Below are 21,039 nucleotides of genomic sequence, written 5' to 3' on the forward strand. Positions count from 1 at the left end.
CAGATACAGAAGATGGGGAGAGACAGACAGACGGACGGGCAGTGTTCTCCTCAGGGGTGGCCAGCCCTGCCCTGGGGTGGCCGGCACCGTGGCACCTCCTCCTGCCCCGGCAGAGGCCAGGGCTCTGTCCAAGCAGCGGGCGGACGCCCCGAGGCTGGTGTGCGCAGATGGGGGTGGGTGGGGGAGGGCCACTGGGGCCGCTGCCTGGCCAGTTCAGTCCTCAGGGGGTCCCAGGTGAAGGGCAGGGCCTCCTGGCCGCTGCCTGCAGCCAGCCCCAGGTCTGCAGCAGCCGGCTCCGGGCACCTGACAGCCCAGCCTATGGTGGGCCACTGGCTGGTGCCACCGCTGAGGTCTTGAGGAGGCGACAGGGGAGAAGGGACGTTCCCCAGCCCTGCCTCAGGGGACCTGGTTTTGTTCACGGCCAAATGCCACCCCCTCAGAGAGAAGACCGAGTCTCCTTTTGCCCCAGGCCTTGGTGGCTCACAGCGTGTGTTCGGCTTGAAGCTGGGAGGGGAGCAGTGGCTGCATCGGGGACTGGGGGGTGGGTGGAGGTGACTGAGGGGGCGACGGCTGACTGGCGACAGGCGTGGAGGTGAGGAAGGGGCCGGTGGAGGCGCCGGCAGAGGGGGAGCCAGGCGCGGCGCCAGGGGGCTCGGAGATGGGCCGGTTGTAGAAGAAGAAGGGGCACTGCTGGATGAAGAGCTCGATGATGGTCTGGTAGGTGCGCGTGGCCGTGAGCGCATCCATGGTGCTGAAGTCGGGCCGCATCAGGGTGGGCCAGAAGCAGATGGAGAGGTTCTCACTGGTCATGAGGTTCACCTTGTTGTTGTGGCTGACTCTGTGGGCGACAGCAAACGCACGGTCAGAGCTCCGTGGGCCAGCAGGCCCTGGCCGAGGCTCTATGCCAGCCGGGCCCCTGTACCGCCCCTGGTGTGCGCACAGTCTCTGTCACCCCGGCTGCTCTCCCCGCCTGCCGACCCAGAGCCTGAAAACAGAAGGCCCAAGCACAGCTCTCCGTGGCCCTGGCCTGCCAGGCGAGGCCTGAGCCCCCTGGGGCCCCGTCCTCTGCTCCAGTGCCTCCACGTGGCAGCCCCTGAGGAGTGGCTCTCAGGCCCGGGCTCACGGGAGGCCTTCCCACAAGCCCTGTGGGGGGACGGCCTGCCTGGAGGACTCTCACCCAGTCCACCAAAGCGGGTGACAATGCTCTGGCTGTGCAGAGAGAGGGCTGTCCTCTCCCCAGTCAGAGCTCCTTAAAACACCACTTTGCCAAGAGAGGAATAAGTTTGCCTGAAAACAAACCTCTGGGAACACTGGAGAGGACTCTGGGCATGACTGGGGCCACATGGGCCTCTCTGGGACGGAAGTGGGACGGAAGCCTGAGGAAACACCTCGGTGAGTCAGACGTGCCCCACCGAGGAGGCAGACAGCAGCCCTGGCAGGCTGGGGACGCCCGTGGCCAGGCTGAGCTCGCTGCCTCATTCCACTGCCCCCTGGCCTGACAGGCGATGTCAAGAAGAGGAGATCCAAGAGCAAGGCCCCCCACGTACTTGTTGAGGTGCGAGATGACATATTTGAAGACCTCGTGGTTTTCCTTTGGGAATTTCTTGAGTACCTCCTTCAGGGCGTGTAACTTCTGCTCCCGGTCGTTGATTTCTGAGAAAAGAGAAAACCAAAGATGTTCATGGCCGTGGCTGGTGGGTGTCCTGGGGCTCAACGGAGATCCGGGTGCCAGGCAGTTGGTGAAAGCAGTGGGCTGGCGGCCCCGAGGGTGCGCTCTGTGTTGGACCTTCTTGGAGGGCAGCCCTGGGCTCTTGGACAAGGCCAACCTCATTCCTTCCCGCAAAGCCTGTACCCAAGGCTGGCACACCTGGCAGTGGCACGGGCCCAGGGGCCAGGCCTACCTCTGGGTCCCAGGCCCCTGCTGAAGGGGAGCACTGTGCGCCTGGGGCTTCCTGGCCCCACCACCCGAGCCTCCATGGTCCAGGGGGACTCCACCATAAAGAACACCCTTCTCTGCTCATCCCGTGGCCCCTGGAGACACGCATCCCAATGCAGAAAGCGGCCTGCTTCCTGACCAGACGGGTGCACGCTGCCACCCAGCCACGCCAACAGACTGTCTAGGGAGGGAGGCTGTCACAAGACCAGGGCTCTGTCCTTTTCCTAGAGTCCCAGGGACCCTCCCCACATCTCCCTACTGGAAGGGCTGACGGAAACAGTGGGGGAATTCTTACGCAGTTCATCAAAGGGACCACGCACCCCTGCCCCCACTTCGCCCACCATGGCATCCTAATGCACTGGGAGAGGGAGAACAAGCTCACCCCGACGAAATGCTTACCCCAGGCCAGGCCTGGTTCCGGTGGTCCTCACCAACTATGAGGCAGGGGCTGTCACTGCCCCACCTCAAGAATAAGGACTCTGAAGCCCAGAGAGGTTGCAGAGCTGGGAATCAAACCCTGCTCAACTGGCTGCGGGGTCTGAGCAGGGACCATTGTGCTCTCTGGGGTCCTGGCTCCCCTTCCCTAAGTAGGCCTGGCCCACCTTGGCTGGGAGAGCGGGACTGGGCCAGTGAGGCAGAAATGGTTCAGAGCCCACCTGGAATAAGCTGGCCAAGAGAGATTTCTCCAAGCGTGGAAAGTTTCCCTATGGCTACTTGTTGGAACTGAAGGCGATCTCTAGGAGTCCAGGGCTCAGAAAAACCACAGGAGGTCCCATGATGAGACGGCAGCTATGCCACAACTGACGGCCATAGGGGTGGGTGGACAGGGGCTCGTTAAGAAATACAATGGTTCGGGGCTGGCCCAGTAGCATAGTGGTTAAGTTCGCACACTCTGCTTTGGTGGCCCAGGGTTTGTGGGTTTAGATCCTGGGCATGGACCTACACACCCCTCATCAAACTATGCTGTGGCGGTGTCCCACATACAAAATAGAGGAAGATTTGCTTTCTCAAGCAAAAAGAGGAAGATTGGCAATAGATGTCAGCTCAGGGCCAGTCCTCCTCACAAAAAAAACAAACAAAAAATACGATGGTTCCTAACTGGTTTCAGGGCACGGGCTCCTGGGGATGGAAGAAAGCTCTGGGCCCCCTCCCCACAGACATGCCGTCCGTGTACAAGTCTGCCAAAGATTCCTGGAGGGTCACAGACTCCCCCAACCCACGTCTTCTAGGAAGCCTGAGGCGTCCAAGTTATGAACCTCTGCAGTAGGCGACGTGCCCAGAGGGTCAGTCTGGGGATGTGCGAGGGGAGCCTGCTCGAGCTAGGCTTGGAAGCACAGACAGAGCGCACATGGCAGGGGAGGGGGGGAGGTATGGCAGGGGAGGTACGGCGAGGGCTCGGCTAGGGGCAAGGGCTGTGTGGTGGTCCAGAGCCAAAACCCGATCCACATGGTCTTGGGTACGAATCCTGTCTGTGACACCAGCCAGCTGTGTCAGCGACCTTGGGGAAGTGACACATCTGAGTGTCAGTCTCCGTGTCTGTAAAGGGGCTGCTGACAGCGCCTCCCTCACGCGGTGCCGCCACACTGGGAAATGAGGCGCTCACAGCAGACACAGTACGCGCCTGGGAGCTAGTCTGACTTGCAGGGACCCAGCGGAAGGGGAGGCTGCAAGGATGGGCAGGGACAGAGCTGTCGAGAGCTTTCACTAGAAGGTTAATCAGCATGAAACCGGCGATTTTTTTGACTTGATAAAACCAGTGTTTTGGTAACATCTGTCTGTCAGAAAATGACTAAAAAAACCACAGGAACGAATTATGTGGGGCCATTATCAGCTTCATTTCTCTGAATCCGAGATTTATTTTAAGGGTTTAACCTCAAGGGCATACTTTCTCTCCGGCCTTCAGTTTCAAAACCTTTTACTGTTAAGTTTCAATACAAAGTTGACCTAAAGAAAGTAACCCGCTCTCTGGGCGGAGGAGCGACTGTACTTCTGAGAAGCATGTGCACAGTTCAGAGGCTCACTTAATAAACCAACCGTGCCCCTTCCAGATGCGAGCGCACACAGATCTCTCCTAGGTGCCCGCACGATGCAAACACAGCTGTGTTTGTTTTAAATTAGGCTCCCGAGCGGCAGCACCTTCACACAGGAGCCGCCCTCGGCTCAGCCGTCCTCCTGGCGGAGGCAGGAAACGGGGCTGGCAAGCCCACTGTCGCCCGGGATGCCCTCTCTCCTTCCTGTCCGCTGAGCAACAAGGATGGCTGCTTCCGCTCCCTCTTCCCTGGGGTGGACGGTGGGGCAGGGGAGGGAGTACCGGGCCTGTGCGACGGTCATTCATGGACCACCCTCAGGAACGCCAGCCTCCCACCCCACGTAGCACATCCAAGAGGTGCCTAACAAGGACCTAGACGGGCCACGTCCTCGTGCCTTCTCTCCCTTCCTCCCACTGGCTGCGTGGCACAGCTGCTCCTGAGTGCTGAAGAGCATCCAGAGTTGGCAAGAGGAGGAGGGAGGCTACCAAGGAGAGCAACAGGAAGCCTCAGTGCAGAGCCTGGCCCTGCGTCTGTCACATGGAAACAAGGCCCATCTTGCTGACGTCCTTCTGACTCAACCTTGTTCACCTCCTCCTTCAAGCAAGCAAAGCCCCACCGGTGCTGGGGGACCTTCTCAGGCTCAAACCGGCAGCCTCTCCACGGGAGCCACGACACTGATTTCTCCCCTGTGGACAGGGCCGGAACGTTGGTGAGCCAGCCTCACAGTCGCTGTCTGTGCAGCCCCTGCCGCACACCTGAGTGCAGGTGGGGCCGGGCTCATCCCACATGCTGGCTGAGAAACCCGATCAAGAGGCAACCCCATGGACACAGGTGGTGAGGGGAAGGTGGAGTGGGCACCAGGCTGCCCGCTGCTCTGCACACCTGCTCTGGCTCCCCTGCCCTCCACCACGCTACAGAGCCCTCTCCAATGTTACTAATCCTCTTCAAAAGGGGGAGGGGCTCTTAGGGCTCGGACCTCCCCAGTGAACACACCACACTTTTGAACTTAGGTGTCAGTCAACTGAGACCTCAAGACAGGGTCAGGAGAGGCCTTCTCAGGCCAGTGGAACCAAGATGAAGTGGGAACACAGACCAGGCAATTTGAACCGAGACCCCAAGAACTCAGAGGGAAGAGGAGGAGACAGCCAGAGGGCACGGGGGACTGTAGAGACTAGCTCGCCACAGCCCTCACGGTCTACAGATAAACCAAGGCTCAAAGAAGTCAGAACACAGCTCCAAGGTCACACAAATTGGTCTCAGGGACCCTGATCTCAAACACTGTTCCTGCCCTGGCTGTACCCCTCTGCTGCCATCGTTAGCACCCAGGCCGTCAGCCAGGCTCTAGGCTTGGGTCTGCTGTTGCCCGACTCAGTGCCCTGGGAAAACCCCTGATGGCCTTCGACCACCTCACACACCCACCTGCAGCACCAGACAAGGAAACACCGGCTCGGGGTCACACCCCTTGGGGACGTGTGCAGGCAGGCAATCCCCACCTCTCCCTCAGGGACAATGACTCCGAGGCCGAGGCCTCACGCTACTGGGCCCAGGACAGAAGATCCTGGGGGCCCTCTCCTGGAGGCACGACCTTACAGTGACCTGCCCAATGTCTCCTACCCCACCAGACTGAGGCATGGACTGCACCCTCTGTCCCCTTCCCACACAGGGTCCTTGAGCAGCTATCTGGACAGACAAGAGGAAGCGGGATCCCAGAACCAGCAGTGTCACAAGGCAGCATGTGAGGAGCCTGCTAAGCCGCAGGCCTGGGCTCCCAGGGCCCTTGCAGGGCCGGCATTGTGACCTCGAGCCCTGGGCTGTCTCCCATGTGAAGGGAAGGGTGGGACGCTAAGCCGGCTCCTGAACCACTCTGGGTCACACACCCCTGACAGTCTGAAGAAAGCCACTGCTCCTCTCCGTAGACTACATGCACACACGGAACTCTACACGCAGTTCCGGGGGCTGACAAGGCCCCAGAGCCGAAGGTCCTGAGGCTCAGATCTCTGGACGTGACAGAGCCAGCTCTAGGACCCCTTCCAGCACAAAGACACAGGACAGGGCCTGGACGCACCAGAGGGATTCCAGAAAGGTGGTGGTGGGGTCAGGGGGTGTGGTGAGAGGGAAAGGAGAAGAGGTGGGGCAAGAATCATTGACAATGGGGCTGGCCCCGTGGCTTAGCAGTTAAGTGCGCGTGCTCCGCTACTGGCGGCCCGGGTTCGGATCCCGGGCGCACAGCGACGCACCGCTTCTCCGGCCATGCTGAGGCCGCGTTCCACATACAGCAACTAGAAGGATGTGCAACTATGACATACAACTATCTACTGGGGCTTTGGGGAGAAAAAAAGGAGGAGGATTGGCAATAGATGTTAGCTCAGGGCTGGTTTTCCTCAGCAAAAAGAGGAGGGTTGGCATGGATGTTAGCTCAGGGCTGATCTTTCTCACCAAAAAAAAAAAAAAAAGAATCATTGACAATACCTCTTGAAGGCCGGGCTGAGGTGTGAGGACAAGACAGCAGTGGGAATTCAAAGCCTTTTCCTCTGCCTCCTGAAATCCTGGCCCTACCCGACACCACCGCTCAGGTGCCACCCCTCCCATGCAGCCCCCTCGCTGTGTCCCTGCTCACTGCGTGTTCTGCACTTCTAGCTCAGCCTGCTTCTTTCTGTCTGCAGATAACTTCACTGCACCCGGGGAGGGCAGGGACAATGTCTCAGCACAGAAGGTCAAGCCCCAGCTTGCCACTCCCTAGCAGGCTAAGGCTGCTGCTGTTATTCATTTCTCAATCTCCACACGTCACCTTGAACGTGTAGGAAGACAACTGAGGAATAACCACAAAAATTCTCTTTGCGGGCACGATTTCAGTAATGTTCAATATTGTGAAATTCTGGAGCTAACAAGACAATTTGATAGTGACCTTGATATTTGTTGTGATGGGATCTGAAACCATTTCCAAGCCCTGAACAGACACAGACACAACAGCTCTTAGGTATTAAGTGGAAAGAGCTGGTCAAGTTGATGTTGCCATGGAAACCCAGCCCAGCTGGGAACAGCTACTTCAGGGCTTGAGACTCTTCCTTCCATCATGTCCCTCAACACTAACTTGGGCATTGCTGGGTTGGTGTCTCTGGCTCAGTGAAACCCACCCCACCACATACACGGCCCCACTTGTCACTCAACTGCCTTGCTGTCAGTGAGATACACTCCCCACGACTACCAGGTTCAAGACAACGGAGCCCCAGCTGAGTGGCTCGGGGCACAGGAAACACACAATGGGAAGAGGAAGCTGAAAATCTCCACCCTTTTCCAGGCTGCAGGGGCAGCAAGAAGCTCCCTTCCTCAGCAGTGGGAGCCGGGGAAGCTGCCGTAGGAAGGGCAGCTGATTCCCTATCAATAACACCTCCCCCCCCACCCCCCACCCCTCCAAAAACCAAGAGGATGCTATGTCAGCAGTTCCCGCAGAAACAATGGGATGCTGACGGGTGCCAGGACTCTACCAGCCTCTAGGTGGCGCCAAGTCAAGACAAATGCAGTCAGGAATCCTCAGGCTTCCTGCAAGCTGGGTACCAGCCCACACTTTTTCTTCCTACCTTCCACCAAGAGACAAGCTTAGGGGGAAAGAAAGCGGCTCCAGATGGAGGGTTCCTCTGTGTGTCATATCTGGGCCAGCCTGGAGCTGCTGGAGAAGTGATGGCAGGGAGGACCTCTGTCTCTGGATGGCAGAATGAGAGCAGAAGCTGGCACCTGTCTCTACCCCTGACTCATCTGGGGAAACTCTGACTCCTGTCTTGAGAAGGCAGAGGGGAAAGAAGGCCAGGCAACCCAGTGACAGTCCCCGAATTCTGTGCTTCCGCCCCATCCCTGGTGGTCTTGGATAAGATTAGGGGCTGTGAATGACTTCAATCCGCCAAGAAGGTATGGATAACATAAGGCAAAGGTGGCCTCCGGGTGGGGGCAAAAACACCGTGCAGAGGTGACGCCGGGGGCCTGTGGCCCGGCAGCAGCAGGTTCTGACGGGCTCCTCCTCAGGTCCGGGGCGGCTTCCACCAGCACCTCCATCTCCCGAAGCACTGAGTCTTAAAGCTCCGCTGATCTGGGAGCTCCCCCAAGTCCTGCCCACACCATCAGCCTTGTGAGTGAGTTGTGTTTGCTTAAATCTCCCTCTTCTGAGTTGGGCAGTGACAAGATGAGACTAACGTCCTGTGGTCCAAGGAGCACAGCTCTTTTTCCTCTCCCGCACCCCCCTGGTCGCTGGGAAAGACACTCCCCTCTGCAGCTGCACAGCAACGGCTGCTTCCGGGGATCCTGGCCACCAGAGGCGCAAAGCAGGGAGGCTGCCTGCAGCTCGCCGGAGAGAGTGCCACACGGTGGGAAGCTCGGGAGTCAGGCCTCTGCAGCACTACCCAAAGGCCAGGAGAGACTGCCCAGCAGGGAGGCTCCCAATCGGGGGACAGATGCCTCTGGAGAGGCCGGCCAGGGCGGAAACAGCTGTCGAGGGAGGCAGGATGGCACACAAAGGCGCTAAGTTGCTGCAGCCCCAAGTGGTCACATGGTCAGGGCCTGTGGAGCTGTCCCTGTCCCTCTAGCGGCCACCTGCTCCAGACCACACGGTGACTTCCTTATGTGAGAGATGAGAGAAGAGGTGGGCGAGGGGAGGGGACAGGGAAGTAATCCCGACCACTTCACAGGGCTCACAGCCTCGCCTCCAGACCGCTCCTAACCGCATCCCACACACAGGAGGAGGGGCAGGAACTCGGGAACCGAGGGGTTGGGGAAGGTTCCAGTGGCCACGCTTACACCTTACACAGCAAAGGAGCAGGGACTTGATCCAAGTCTGACAGCAAACCAGGCTCTTCACTCATGGGGTTCTGGGGAAAGCTTCGACTCTCTTGCTAGAACCCTCAGAGAAGTACCTCTGGTCCACAAAGCAGGGGCTTAACGTGCACGCCCCTTTGGTGTCATCTGGTTAGTTCTCTTTCCTCATGTCCCTTGAATCTCAGCTCCAAGAGCCAGAGAGGCCGCTCCCTGGGGGCAGGACCCACTCTTGTGGGGCTGCACCTCGTCTCCCTCAACTCGCCCAAGAGAGCCGGCATGGGCTGCTGTGGGCCCACGAGCCCGGCTGGGGGACCAGTACTCACTGTGCGCCTCCACCAGATCAATCTGCATGTTGTATGGGACCAGGGGGTCCGGCAGCTCTGAGAAGAAGCTCTTCATGGCCCCCGCCACCGTGTTCACTGTGAAGTCTTTCTCTGCCAAGTCCAGGTTGTGGTCTGAAAGGAAGTCGGGAGAGTGAGACCAGACCAATCTGAGCCGGGCAGAAGCAAAAGGAAAACTCAGTGCTGGGGGGAAGTCAGAGAAACTTCCCAGGGCTGGCCTGGAGCCTGGGCAGGGACTCAGGATGATCTCAGACTGGACAGGAGGTGGCATCTCTGGGCACGGCTAAAAAAGTTCCGAGATCCAGATAGAAGCTGCCCCCACCGCCTCCATCCAAGGTCACCCTCTGTGTAAAGGAGCTGCCCTCCAATTTTCTGTGTCACCCAAGTCCCCATGCCTGGCTTGGATGTGCTGCTCCCTTTTCCTCACACTCTGTCCATCAGGAAAAGAAGCAGGGGGCGTTCTTAAAAGGCCAGCTCACTTTCCATGGCGGGTTACAAAAATGTCGCCATCAGTCTGGACAGCCGCCTCCCTCCCCGACCCTCATGGAGGGAGGGCAAACAGACTCACTATTCTCCCTCGGGCCCCTCTCTGCTTATGACACCACTGCCTTTGGTCTCTAATTTTCCTTTATGTACTTTATTGCATTCCTGATTTGCAAGAAATCATCTACTGACAGGCAGGAGCTGTCAGCATTTGGGAGGTATAAACTGTGTTACAGACCCTTGCGTGTATACAAGTGCGTACCCGAGTGTGTGGCGATAACCTCGTTTTGACCTCCTGCTTCCTATCCGCCAGATTAACAGGTGTTTCCCTTCTCCCGTGTGTCTCCCCTCCACTGCCGGCTAGCAGAGACTGATGTGGTGCTGCAGAGCACTACGGCCTCCAGCTGCGCACTGGAAGCTGCTTTGTCCTGCAGGCCCGCACAGGCTGCCTGGCTTCTGAGCCCGGCCTGGTCTCCTCAGGCCCAGCCACATGTGAGCTGGACCCTACCTCAGCTCACCGTCCTCTCTGGCCAGTGACAGCGGAGAACTTTTATTGCTCTGGCTCATTTGCTTCTGGCACGGTGGGTGTGACTTCTCCTCCACACTCTGCTCAGTTCTAAGAGGCAGGAGTCTGGCTGCTGGGCTGGGGTGAAACAGACCTGGTCGTCTGACTCTAGGCCTCTCAGAGCAGACCAGCTTAGGAGATGGGCGTCCCCGCTGAGAGCTAGTCTAACTCACCAGAGTTTAGCTCTGGGAGTCTGGGTCCCAAGGCTCAGCTCATCACAAAACGCCCCCTCGCTGTGTTTCTCTTGTGCAGGGACTCTGTGAGGAGGGTAGTCCTGGCTGAGGGTACTCCTGGGACCCTGGCAAAATAGAACTGTCATTTCAACCCAACTTCTATATCATGTGTCCGCAAGTACCCCTGCAGCAGTGAGCGAGGCACATGCCAGGGTGAGCTGGAACAGGGTTTGTGGACAGCGATGTGGGGGGCAGCCCAGCAACGCAGGCTTGGCAGGGATGATGCTTCCGTTTGCTGACAGGCCTGTTCCCCTCTCCTCTGCAGCACTGTGACCATGGAGGCAAGGCTAACTGGGGCCAAATGCTGTCTCTTTCTCAGTCACCAAGCCAACACCTCTTGGCTTTGGGGTGGTGTGTGGTAGGAGCACCCCCGGGGGTCCCCACTAAGCCAAACTGCAGCTCCCTCCCGGGGCTCCACTGGCAGTCCGGCCGCGGCGTCTGCCTTGATCGGCTCCGGGCTCCGATGCTCGGCAGGGCTGTGGCCTTACCTTGGTCAAACTGTCTCTGCAGACTCTCCATCTCCGACTTGTTCCCGCTGACCCGGTAGATGCCTTCAGTGCTCAGTCCTGAGGAGAAAGAAGCAGGCGTCTTAGGAGCCGGAAGTGGAGAGCACCGAACAAGGAGGGACTGGACTCAAGGGAAGGAGGGGAGATTCCACGAGGCACCCACCGTGCGAGAGGAGCGGGGCTAAGCACTCGTGTTTTCCTAGATGCTTCAAGCCACTTGCTCCCATTTTCTTTTTCACTTAAAAATTTAAAAATATTTGTTTTTTTTAAAGTTAAAATAATGTAGAAGTACATCAGCCAAAGACAACTTTGTCCATATTTTGCTGTATATTCTTGAATTTTAATTTTTTAACAAAATGGAGATAATATTATTTTAACCCACCCTTTTTACTTACAAAGTATGTTGTAAAATTACTCTAATCATTAAACAGTCTTATTATTTTACAACATGATTTTAAAGACATCAAAGTATATAATAACTTTAAAAGTAGTCCTACTGTTAATCATTTAGGGTTTTCCAAGTTTTCACTGTTAGAAATAACCCACAATTATGTTTTTTGGATAGCTACTAAGTTTAACAGATTCTTGGCAGTGTGTATTTCTTACTTTGTGAATTTTCTATTCACATTCTTGTTCATTTTCCTACAGGAGTGGTTCTTCTCATTTTGTACTTTTCCTATTCCTAGATCAGATATTCTTTATTTCTTCCTTCTTTTCTTTTATAATTTTTTTTTTTACATTTAACTTTGTGATTCTTCTGGAACTTATCTGGAGTACAGTGTTATGTAAGGAAAAAAAACAATACTAAAATTCAATTAAATAATCTAGAAGAATATAAAGTATCGAGTGAGAGACTGACTCCCTCCACCCTTCACTCCAGCCCTCGGCAGAGAGAGGACTGCTCAGCCTGTGGGGGATTCCACGCACTGTCACCAACCCCACTCCCCCTCTCTCAGGGAAGGAAAGGCCACCGCTGCACCCCTTAGACCACAGGTCAAAAGGACAGTGAAGTCACTGTGAAAACACAGATGGGATCTCATGGCCAAACCCACCCCGGGTCCCTTCTGAAGACTGGTTTCGAGCAACTCTGGCTAGCTGAAGGGGCACTGAGGAAGCGTCCTGGAGCCAGCACTGAACAAAGGCAGTGAAGGCGGTGGAGAGAGGAGCAGGCCCGGCAGTCAATCAGTAGGCTCTTGAGAGCCAAGTGTCTCAACGTCAGTTGTCACTGTCACTGCCACCTCTGGAGAGACACCCATCAGGCGAGATGAAAGCAGTCAGCCTGTTTCTGGGGCCTCAGACTGGTGGCAGGTGAACTTTGAAAAACATTGAAGCAAAAGTCATTAATTCCCTGGCTTAAAAGCAGTTAATCGCATGCAGGCCTTTCACCCCAGAGAAAAGGGGGTTAATGGGCCAGCCCCAAGGACCCCCTCCCACACAACGCCTCACTACAGAGAAGCTGCCATCACTGCACTTGGCCCAAGAAGGTCAGACACTTTCCATACCCGAGGCCCCGGGGGCACCCTGCTCAGGGGTGACCTTCCCACCGCCCTCCCTCTTGGAGTTACCGCTTCCCGAGTGGTCACTACGCTGTGCACTGAGCTGGGTGCTTTCCCGCACCCATCCGCCACTCACTCATTTATTACTGAATGATGATGCACTCAAATCCTCAACCCCTTATGGTAGGAGCTACTGGATGGAGAGAGAACACAGACGAAAAGTAAGGTTCAGAAAGGTGAAGTCCTTGCCCCAAATCACACAGCTGATAAGAGGGAGACTGGCCTGAGTCCAGGGCCTTTGCCACTCTTCTGCCTCCACACTGTTCTGGAAGATGCTTGATATTTATCCACCAGGCTGGGCCCAGACCACAGTCTTCCTCCTCAGCAGAAACACCACACTTTTTTTTTTTTTTTTTTGGTGAGCAAGATTAGCCCTGAGCTAACATCTGATGCAATCCTCCCTTTTTTTTTGCTGAGGAAGAATGGCCCTGGGCTAACATCTGTGCCCATCTTCCTCTACTTTATATGGGACTCTGCCACAGCATGGCTTGACGAGCAGTTTGTCAGTCCATGCCCGGGATCCAAACCTGCAAACCCTGGGCCGCTGAAGCAGAACGTGTGAACTTAACTGCTACGCCACCAGGCTGGCCCCAAAACACCACACTTGTGTGAAGTCCACTGGCCCTCAGCATTCTAGGTAGCTTTTGAGATGGTCCAGCCCCTACCGCTGTCAACCCCCAAAGGTGAGAGGTCGGGGATGGACCCTGTTCACCATCCCTAGCTAGTAATTTTACAACGGTCTCTTTGTTCTCAATGACGTTTCTAAACAGTTCTCAGACATACTTCAACTTTCTATTTCACACCTCAGGTAACACGTATCGCACGCTTCCACGTGAACTGACCCACATTCTGGCGAGCCCTGGGTACGTGTCAGCAGGCTCAGTCCTCACCCCTAGGTTGAAAAAATAACATTTCCTATGTGCTCTACCCTTTACCTGAGTATCAGCCCTCTCTAATACAAAAAGAAAACAATGGTACAAATGCAGGAGCTTAAAAAGTCCTGGATAAGGCAGCAATGCTCGCAGTTCCTGGGCCCAGCGGGGGAGGCACTCTCTGAACTGCAGAAGACCCTCTTGGCCTCAGGCCATCTACCATCTTCCTGCAACCCCGACCTTCAGCATGGACAGGGGAGTCCTTGGCATTGTCTCCTAATGACCACCTGCCCCGGCATCTGAGGGCAGAAAACAAAGGGCAGACAAAGCCAAGAGCTATCTGAGAATGATCAGAGGTGTGGGCCTGCTGACACCTCACCAGATGGATGATCACAAAAATGGAAGCATTTGAAAGTGCAAGGCCAGCTCCCGAGCATCAATTAATCATCAACTTAGTATTTCCTGTAATCTGGACGCATGTTTATTTTACGAGATCCCATTTTAAAATAGCAATTCCGCTGCTGCCCTACACAACACCATGGCATAATTCAGAAAAGGTGTCATTTACTTGGCTACTACAGTTTTTCACAACTACTAATTAGACATCAATTAAATAAAAACAAAAACCTTAGAGCAAACTGCAAACACTACGAAGGCTGCTGGTGAAATAGAGGGCGAGCAACACAGGTGAGAACCAGGACACCTGACAGCACATGCAGCTCGCCAAGACCAGAGCAGGAAAAGGGCTGGGGTCCTGGAGCAGGTCCCAGGCAGAGACGCTGGATTCCCAGGGGCGTGCATCCTGGGACCCACGGACCCACCCAGAAACCCGCCAGGGGGGACTCTGGCTCATGCTGCCAGCAGAAAGCAAAGTCCTCACCAACAGTCACCGCAAACCACGCTGTCTATTTCATGCCCATGAGTCCACCTCAGAAAGCTTCGACCGTCTACTCTGAGGCATCTCTAGATGTCGGAAATCTCCAGACCCGCTACCAAAGCTGAGTCTTGGCTACAGGCCTTTTGTCTTTCTCTTTTAAAAAAGCCCTACTGGTTTCAAATATCTTCTATGTTTCAGTTATCTTTGGGAACAGAACAAGAGAAAGTCCAGAATGGCCCAGGTCACTATCTTCAAATACCTGACCAACTGCCATGTAGAGCAGTCTTGTTCCAATGACTCTAGAGAACAGAGCCATGACTAAGAATGGAAATTACAGGAAGGCAAATATTCTCTCAGTACATAAAATAACTATGAACAGCTACAGCTGTCATTCGTTGCAATGGGCCAGAGCTTTTGAATTCCCTCCTCACTGGACAGTCATCTGTCTGGGAGCTATCTGAAAAGATTCATACGTGGTGCAGGAAGACAGCTAATAACAACAACCATAATAAGCCATTTATCGAATGCCTACTGCGTGTGCAGCACATAATGCGAAGTGCTTACCTTGCATTTTTATGCTAGTTCTCACAATAGCCCCTTCAGAGAGGTTATTACTAATCCCATTTCACAGATGGGAATGTAGAGGCTAAGAGGTAAAGTAACACGCACAAGGTCACAGAGCTAGCGAGTTGCCATCTGAACCCCATCTGAACCCCATCTGACTCTATAAGCTGCGTTCTTTTACTACTATCTTCTAAATCACCAATTCTCAAAATTGGGCAGGCATCAGAATCCCCCAGAGGACTTCTTATAATACAGGTTCCAGGGCTCTGCCTGTCGAGTTTCTGATTCTGTTGGTTGGAGGTGGGGCCCAAGAATCTGCATTTCCCACACACTCCTGGGGGATCCTGATGCTGCTGCTCAGGGCAGCATGCTTGCAGAACTGCCACTCGAGAAGATGGCCCAGGCCTCTAAGGTCTCTGACTCGGAAATTCTATGATTCAATAAAATCAGAGGGGTGATACACAAGGACAAATAGATACCAGATGCTTTAGGAACAAAGCATTTCCCAAAAGTATTAAAACTGCTGCTTTTTATATGTAAGCAAGATCATATGCATTATTTAAATTTTAACATGGCCATGCACCACTTTCATGAAAACATTAAAAAACAGTGAAAAGAAAAGCAAAGAGACCTTATTCTTTGTTTCAATAAATATTTACTGAGCACCCACAGGGCAGATAAGCTCCTTTACAGAGCTTTCAGGCGTGATCTTCCTCAAAACTATTTTGGTGACATTAGAAGGCTAGATGGCACCAAGGTCTGCCATGAGGCAGTCCCCGTGGCTGAGACCTGGCATTCCTCCCCCCGACTTCCCCGGGAGAGCGGCCGCCGCTGGCCCTGGCTCCCGAGAGACGCCTGTGGCACTTGGCAGGAGCGCCACTAGGGAAATGGACAGTGCCCCGCAGGAGCTTAGAAACCCGGGAAGAAGCACCTCCTGCCGTGCTATGTGTCTGATTTTCTGAAATGTTCAAACAAGTTGTCATTCCTGGATCCCAAGCACCACCTCTCAGCACCAGTGTCTTGGCCAGAAGTCCTTCCGCAGTTGGCCCGGGTCAGGCTTCGCCTCTGCTCGTTCGCACTAGGACTCGGTTCCTCCTCGGTTTCCTTTCTAGCAACAAATCGATACTTCCTCCAAAACAAACTCTGACTTGTTTATTTTTTACTTTCTACATTTAGATATGACAACTCTGCACTTCAGTACTTTAAAAAATTTTAATTGGTCCTGCCAAGTGCTCTAAAATGCCCCACACCAGACAGGTCTCAACTACTGAACAATTTTTGCCGACTTTTCTGGAGGCTGAAAATACACCTAAAGGACCATTCTCCTCTTTCATCCGTCCAAGAGCTAAGTCTCAGGCAGGCTACGTTTCAAGGCCAGAGGGATGCTGGGAACTCAGAGAGAGAAGGAAACTCCCTCCAGCATGAAATCCCAATTGTCTTGAAGAGGACTGGCCTCTGGGGAAGAGTGAGAAGCCCTCCTTTTGGGTCCAGTGCCAACGGTATATCTAAAGTCTATCTCCTTTTGAGGATCACACTGCAGCACCCCCAGCTCAATGGAATATGAAAGGCCTAGGGGGCAGCAGAGCACTGAGGTCAGAAGCAGAAGTGACTTGCTGGCTAGAAGAGCCTGGGCACCGGTGGCTCCACTACCTTCTCTGTGTACACAGAGAACAGTGCCCACCCCACACCCCGGTGGTGCGCATTTAAGGAGATCTTAGCACAGGCTAAGAGAGGAGCTATTATCCGAACGATCTAAGTGGAAAGCCAGTTGGCAAGCAGAGGAACACCCAAGTCTTGCTGTCAGGGAGACATGAGTTCGAATCCTGACGCTAACTTCCGCTCATCTGACTATGTGATGGATTAACACCTACCCTCTTAGACCGCTGTGAGGAATAAACGAGATAACCTAGGCAACGCCCACAGCATAATGGCCTGCCTGTTTTTTCCCTTTCTCTGCCCTTTTAACAAGCCTCAACAGCAGCGCCTGCCTGTAGGCATGGCTCGTTCTGAGGGCTCAGCCAAAACAAGCCAGTCTGCAGAAAAATATTTTAAAACATGCATGGGCTTTGACACCAGAGTGACCGGAGTTCTGATCTAGCTCTCTCTATATCTGGCTGGGTGACAGGACAAATCACTCCACCGCTCAGAGTCTCAGGTTCCTCATCAAAAACGGGGTTGTTTATTAATGACTCTGTTGAGATGCTGTGAATACTGAGATCACACATACGAAATCGAGTAATACAAATGGCTGGCACACTGCAATAATAATGATAATAATAAAATAATAATATTAGTTAACTTTTGCTAAGAGCTTACTATGTGCCAGGCACTTTTCTAAGCTCTTCACTAGAATTATCATAATGAATCCACCCAATAATTCCTCAAGGTAAATATTATTATTTTTATTCCCATTTTACAGACAGCAAATGAAGGCTCAGAGAGGCTAAGCCATTTGCCCAAGGCCACAGAGCTGAGTAAACAGTGGGGAGAGGATCTGAATGTGCTCACTCGAGTCTCTGTCTTGGAGGACTGTGCATTTAAATGTTATGCTACTAAGTCCGACGTTAACTCCCTGTTGTTCCCCCTCCCTTAAACATTACAAGGAGGATACATCCTACAAATCCCAGATTGCTTCTGGGCTGTCAGGATCCTCCCTCCCCCCTTGTTCGGTCATATGCATTCCTCTCTTCACTCACACCCCACTCCGTGTTCTCATCTGTCAACTGCAGGGTGAGTGGGGAGAGCCAGAGAAAAGATGCCGCCTCCCCTCCATACAGAAGCAGCCCATGGACAGTGGCCCTGCTTTATCCCTATGACGAAGTTCCACTACTGACCACACTCAGGAGTCCCCACCAGATCTCCCTGCCGCCTTCCTGTGCTGGATGTGCTTGGAATGATTTTCTAGCTCTTCTATTACTCGAACACTAGGGTCACTTTGGCCCTTCCAGTGCCCCTTTGGTAGCTGTCTTCCCTCAGTAATGCCCTCGTCAATCAAGATCTGTTTCTGGCAATGCCAGCCCTTCTTCCTCCCCACGACAGAATCCCACTAACACTCTATTATGACTGCTTGACCGGGTGTTAGCCCCACAACTAGGCACTGTGGCTTTATAAATTTCCAACGCCACTGTAGGTACACACAGCCATGTCATAAATCTCCAGGCTGCGGAGGAAGGGAGAGAAGAGATCTGGAGGGGACGAGATGAAAATATCACACCAGGTCTGGGGCATCAGATGGCTCTAGCATCTGGCTGATCCTTTATAAGCTACCCATGTATTTACTGTCATTAACTGTGAAAGAGGGCTTCTGGCCCCTGCTCTGAGCCAAACAAGGGGCTGTTTTTTTCCTGACTTTCAAGAAAATGCAAACTCCAATAGATGTATTCAAGAAACTACACTGGCAAAGTGACCTTTAGGCCAGCCTAGAGTTGACACTGCCCGTTCTGGGCAGCCTGGGATAGGATGGGAGGGGAGAGGAGTGTGACCCAGAATCGAGGTGAGCAAACTGTACTCTGAAAGCAGCAACGAACGTTCCAAGCCAGGAGCAGCTAGGAGACCCTTCTGCCAAGAATGTGAGCGTCCTCTGGGCTCTGAGTGTGACTTCGTCAGCACACCCATGCAAGCCCCATGGCACAGGGGTGATGGCAGGCTGGCTCTAAGGAGAGCTGGTGCCACCACAGTGAGGGGTCTCACTGGCTTTAGCCAAAGTGCTACCAACACAGAAACAGCCCCAACTAGCACAAAGGTACAATAAAGCACCACCAACACCTCCCTGCATACAATGCCCACTGCCCTTCCACGGCAGGCCCCCAAGTAGAAAAGCCCCTTGAGGTCACAGGCAGATTCCTCCCAAGCATTAATGAGGGCATTAACTTCCTCCAGGTTCCTGATTCCCAATGAACTAGGAAAGGAACACAGGTGTCACCAATCACAGCCTGGTGTCCCTCCTTTCCTCGCCTCTCTTTCCTAACTAAGAAAGAGCACTTTTCAGAGGTTAGAAGCCCATAATCCTCTGGCAGAGAAGCTGATGGTGGTCCCCACTGGCCTACAATCCTTCCATGCCACATCTAGAATAAAATACCATCTTCTCCACACGTGGCCTGGATGGCCTGCGTCACCAGGCCCAAGCCTGCTGCCCCCCACTCCAATCACGCTGGCCTTTCATGGCCTCAGAGCATGGACTCGTGGGCCCCAGGGCCTTTCTACAGGTTGTTCCTTCTACTTTTGCCTCTGTTTTTGGCCGGCTAAACACTGCTCTCAGAGAGGTCGCCCCCCCGGGGCCGGCCCTGTGGCTTGGCGGTTAAGTGCGTGCGCTGCGATGCTGGTGGCCCGGGTTCGGATCCCGGGTGCGCATCGAGGCACCACTTCTCCGTTCATCCTGAGGCCGAGTCCCGCATACAGCAACTAGAAGGATGTGCAGCTACGACATACAACTATCCACTGGGGCTTTGGGGGGAAAAAATAAAATAAATAAAATCTTAAAAAAAAAAAAAAAAAAAAAAAAAAAAAAAAAAAAAAGAGAGGTCGCCCCTGACCCCCAGACCTAAATTAAGTCTGTTATGATAATAATAATCACTTACATTTATGCAGTGCTTATCCTGTGGGCTAGGCACAGTGAGAAGCATGTTCCATGCGTTATCTCAGCAATCCCTCACGATGAGTCTAGGAGTTGGACACGACCACTATTATTCCCACTTTACCACGGAGAAACTGAGCCGTATGGCAAACACATGGCAGGGCTGGTATTCAAACCCAGGCACCTGGAGCCTGTGTTTAATCCTCATACTCCATGACCTCCATACTTTTCCTACATTGCACTGGGCAAAATCTGCAAGTCACCGTACAGCTGTGTGATTATTTGCTGATTGCTGGTCCCCCCGGTGGCCCAGGAGAGCAGCCCAAGAGAGCAGGCAGTGTTTTCTGGTTATCCCTCCGTGCACGTGGACCTGGCACAGGAACTCCTATCTAGAGAAGGCACTCAGTAACTACCCACAGAAAGGAGAGAAGGAGGAATAAATGCTGGAAAATGCAAATGCAGACTTTCTCTGGTTGAAGAGAGGGAGGAAGTAGACTCAAGCAGCTCGTTCTCCACCAGCCTAGTGCCTCAAGGCACACTGGCTGTTCTTCTCAGCCACGCAATGCAGGAACAAGAAAGCTCAGGCCTGGCCAGCATCAAGCAGGCGTTTTATAAACAAGCGGCCCCAACTGCTACCTTGCGCCACCTTGCGCCAAGGACTGGTTGAGGGTCTCCCTGCCTCCTCTCTCCCTAGTGAAGTCACAGGGCTCAGGAAACTCAGCATCTCGCTAGGGTCGGTCACATGCTGTGCCATGTGTGCTCTCCCGCTCGGGGCTGTCACTTTTACAGGGCAGGGCCACGGTCAGGCTTTGGCTGGGATCTCCTACAAGAAGGCTGCACCCCTTTCCATAAGCTGGACAGAAAAACACACACACACACAAAGGGAGAGAGAGGGAACGAGAGAGGGAGGGCCCGCAGCCTAGAGTGGCTACTGCTCCCCTGGGCCACTCTTCCACGACAGCCTGCGGTCCCGCCTGTCGAGGCAAACCCAGTCTCCTCTCCGCTCTCGAAGGGCAGAGCAGCCTGTCTGTCAAGGCCCACGGCTGCAGAGAGGGAAAGTGCAGCTGAGCAGCCAGGCCAGGCAGGCCTGTCAGAACTGTCTCCGGGATGTGGGCTTCCACCCGGACTATTTCTGTATTGGATGAAGGGCAGGATTACTCTGTGGAACAAGTTCGACTTCTCTTTGGCTGCTGGGCTCTCCAGGCAGCCTGCCAGCGCATGCTGTTCTGCCCATCAGGGCACTGGGTCCTGAGGAAATCCGCGAGCAGTGCCGAGTCACAAGCCGCATGAACTCTGCTTATCTGGAAGAGGCCAAAGTGGAGCTGACTGCCTGCTTCGGTGGCAAGGGGGAGTTTTGGAATGCAAGTGACTCGTGTTTAACTTACAAGCAAGCAGAAAACGGGAGGGTGGTGAGAAATGGGCACATGGGAGGTAGTCAAAAAAAAGCAGAGAAAGCTTTGTTTTAAAACTATTTGGATATTGGGAAAGCAACTCGCTAACAAATCTAGAATTACAGGGAGAGGGAGAGATTAACATAGAATACCCAGAAAAATCACAGCATATGAAACCTCATACCTATTTTAGCACTTTATCATCAATTCAAAGCAGTATAAATATGGCAATTACTCACAGAAAGCCTGTTGGTGTACTCGAGCTGTAACTGCACCTATTAAACTGTTACAGTGATAGACGGGAGTATC

The 21,039-nt window shown here is 53.9% G+C and overlaps 1 protein-coding gene across 1 annotated transcript in view; it reads right to left on the reverse strand.

The window, feature by feature from the left end:
* Positions 1 to 335: 335 nt before the first annotated feature.
* ARHGAP35 (Rho GTPase activating protein 35) overlaps positions 336 to 21,039 on the reverse strand; it is a 112,558-nt gene continuing 91,854 nt past the window's right edge. The window contains exons 4-7 of the mRNA XM_087421474.1: positions 10,880 to 10,957; positions 9,093 to 9,224; positions 1,548 to 1,653; positions 336 to 838 (exon numbers count right to left, since the gene is read on the reverse strand). Coding sequence (XP_087277600.1) covers positions 481 to 838; positions 1,548 to 1,653; positions 9,093 to 9,224; positions 10,880 to 10,957 — 674 coding nt within the window. The 3' untranslated portion in view covers positions 336 to 480. The remainder of the gene's footprint in view (positions 839 to 1,547; positions 1,654 to 9,092; positions 9,225 to 10,879; positions 10,958 to 21,039) is intronic.

Source organism: Ceratotherium simum, chromosome 33, assembly GCF_057802395.1.
Source record: "Ceratotherium simum simum isolate JZ-2026a chromosome 33, ASM5780239v1, whole genome shotgun sequence".
NCBI lineage: Eukaryota > Metazoa > Chordata > Mammalia > Perissodactyla > Rhinocerotidae > Ceratotherium > Ceratotherium simum.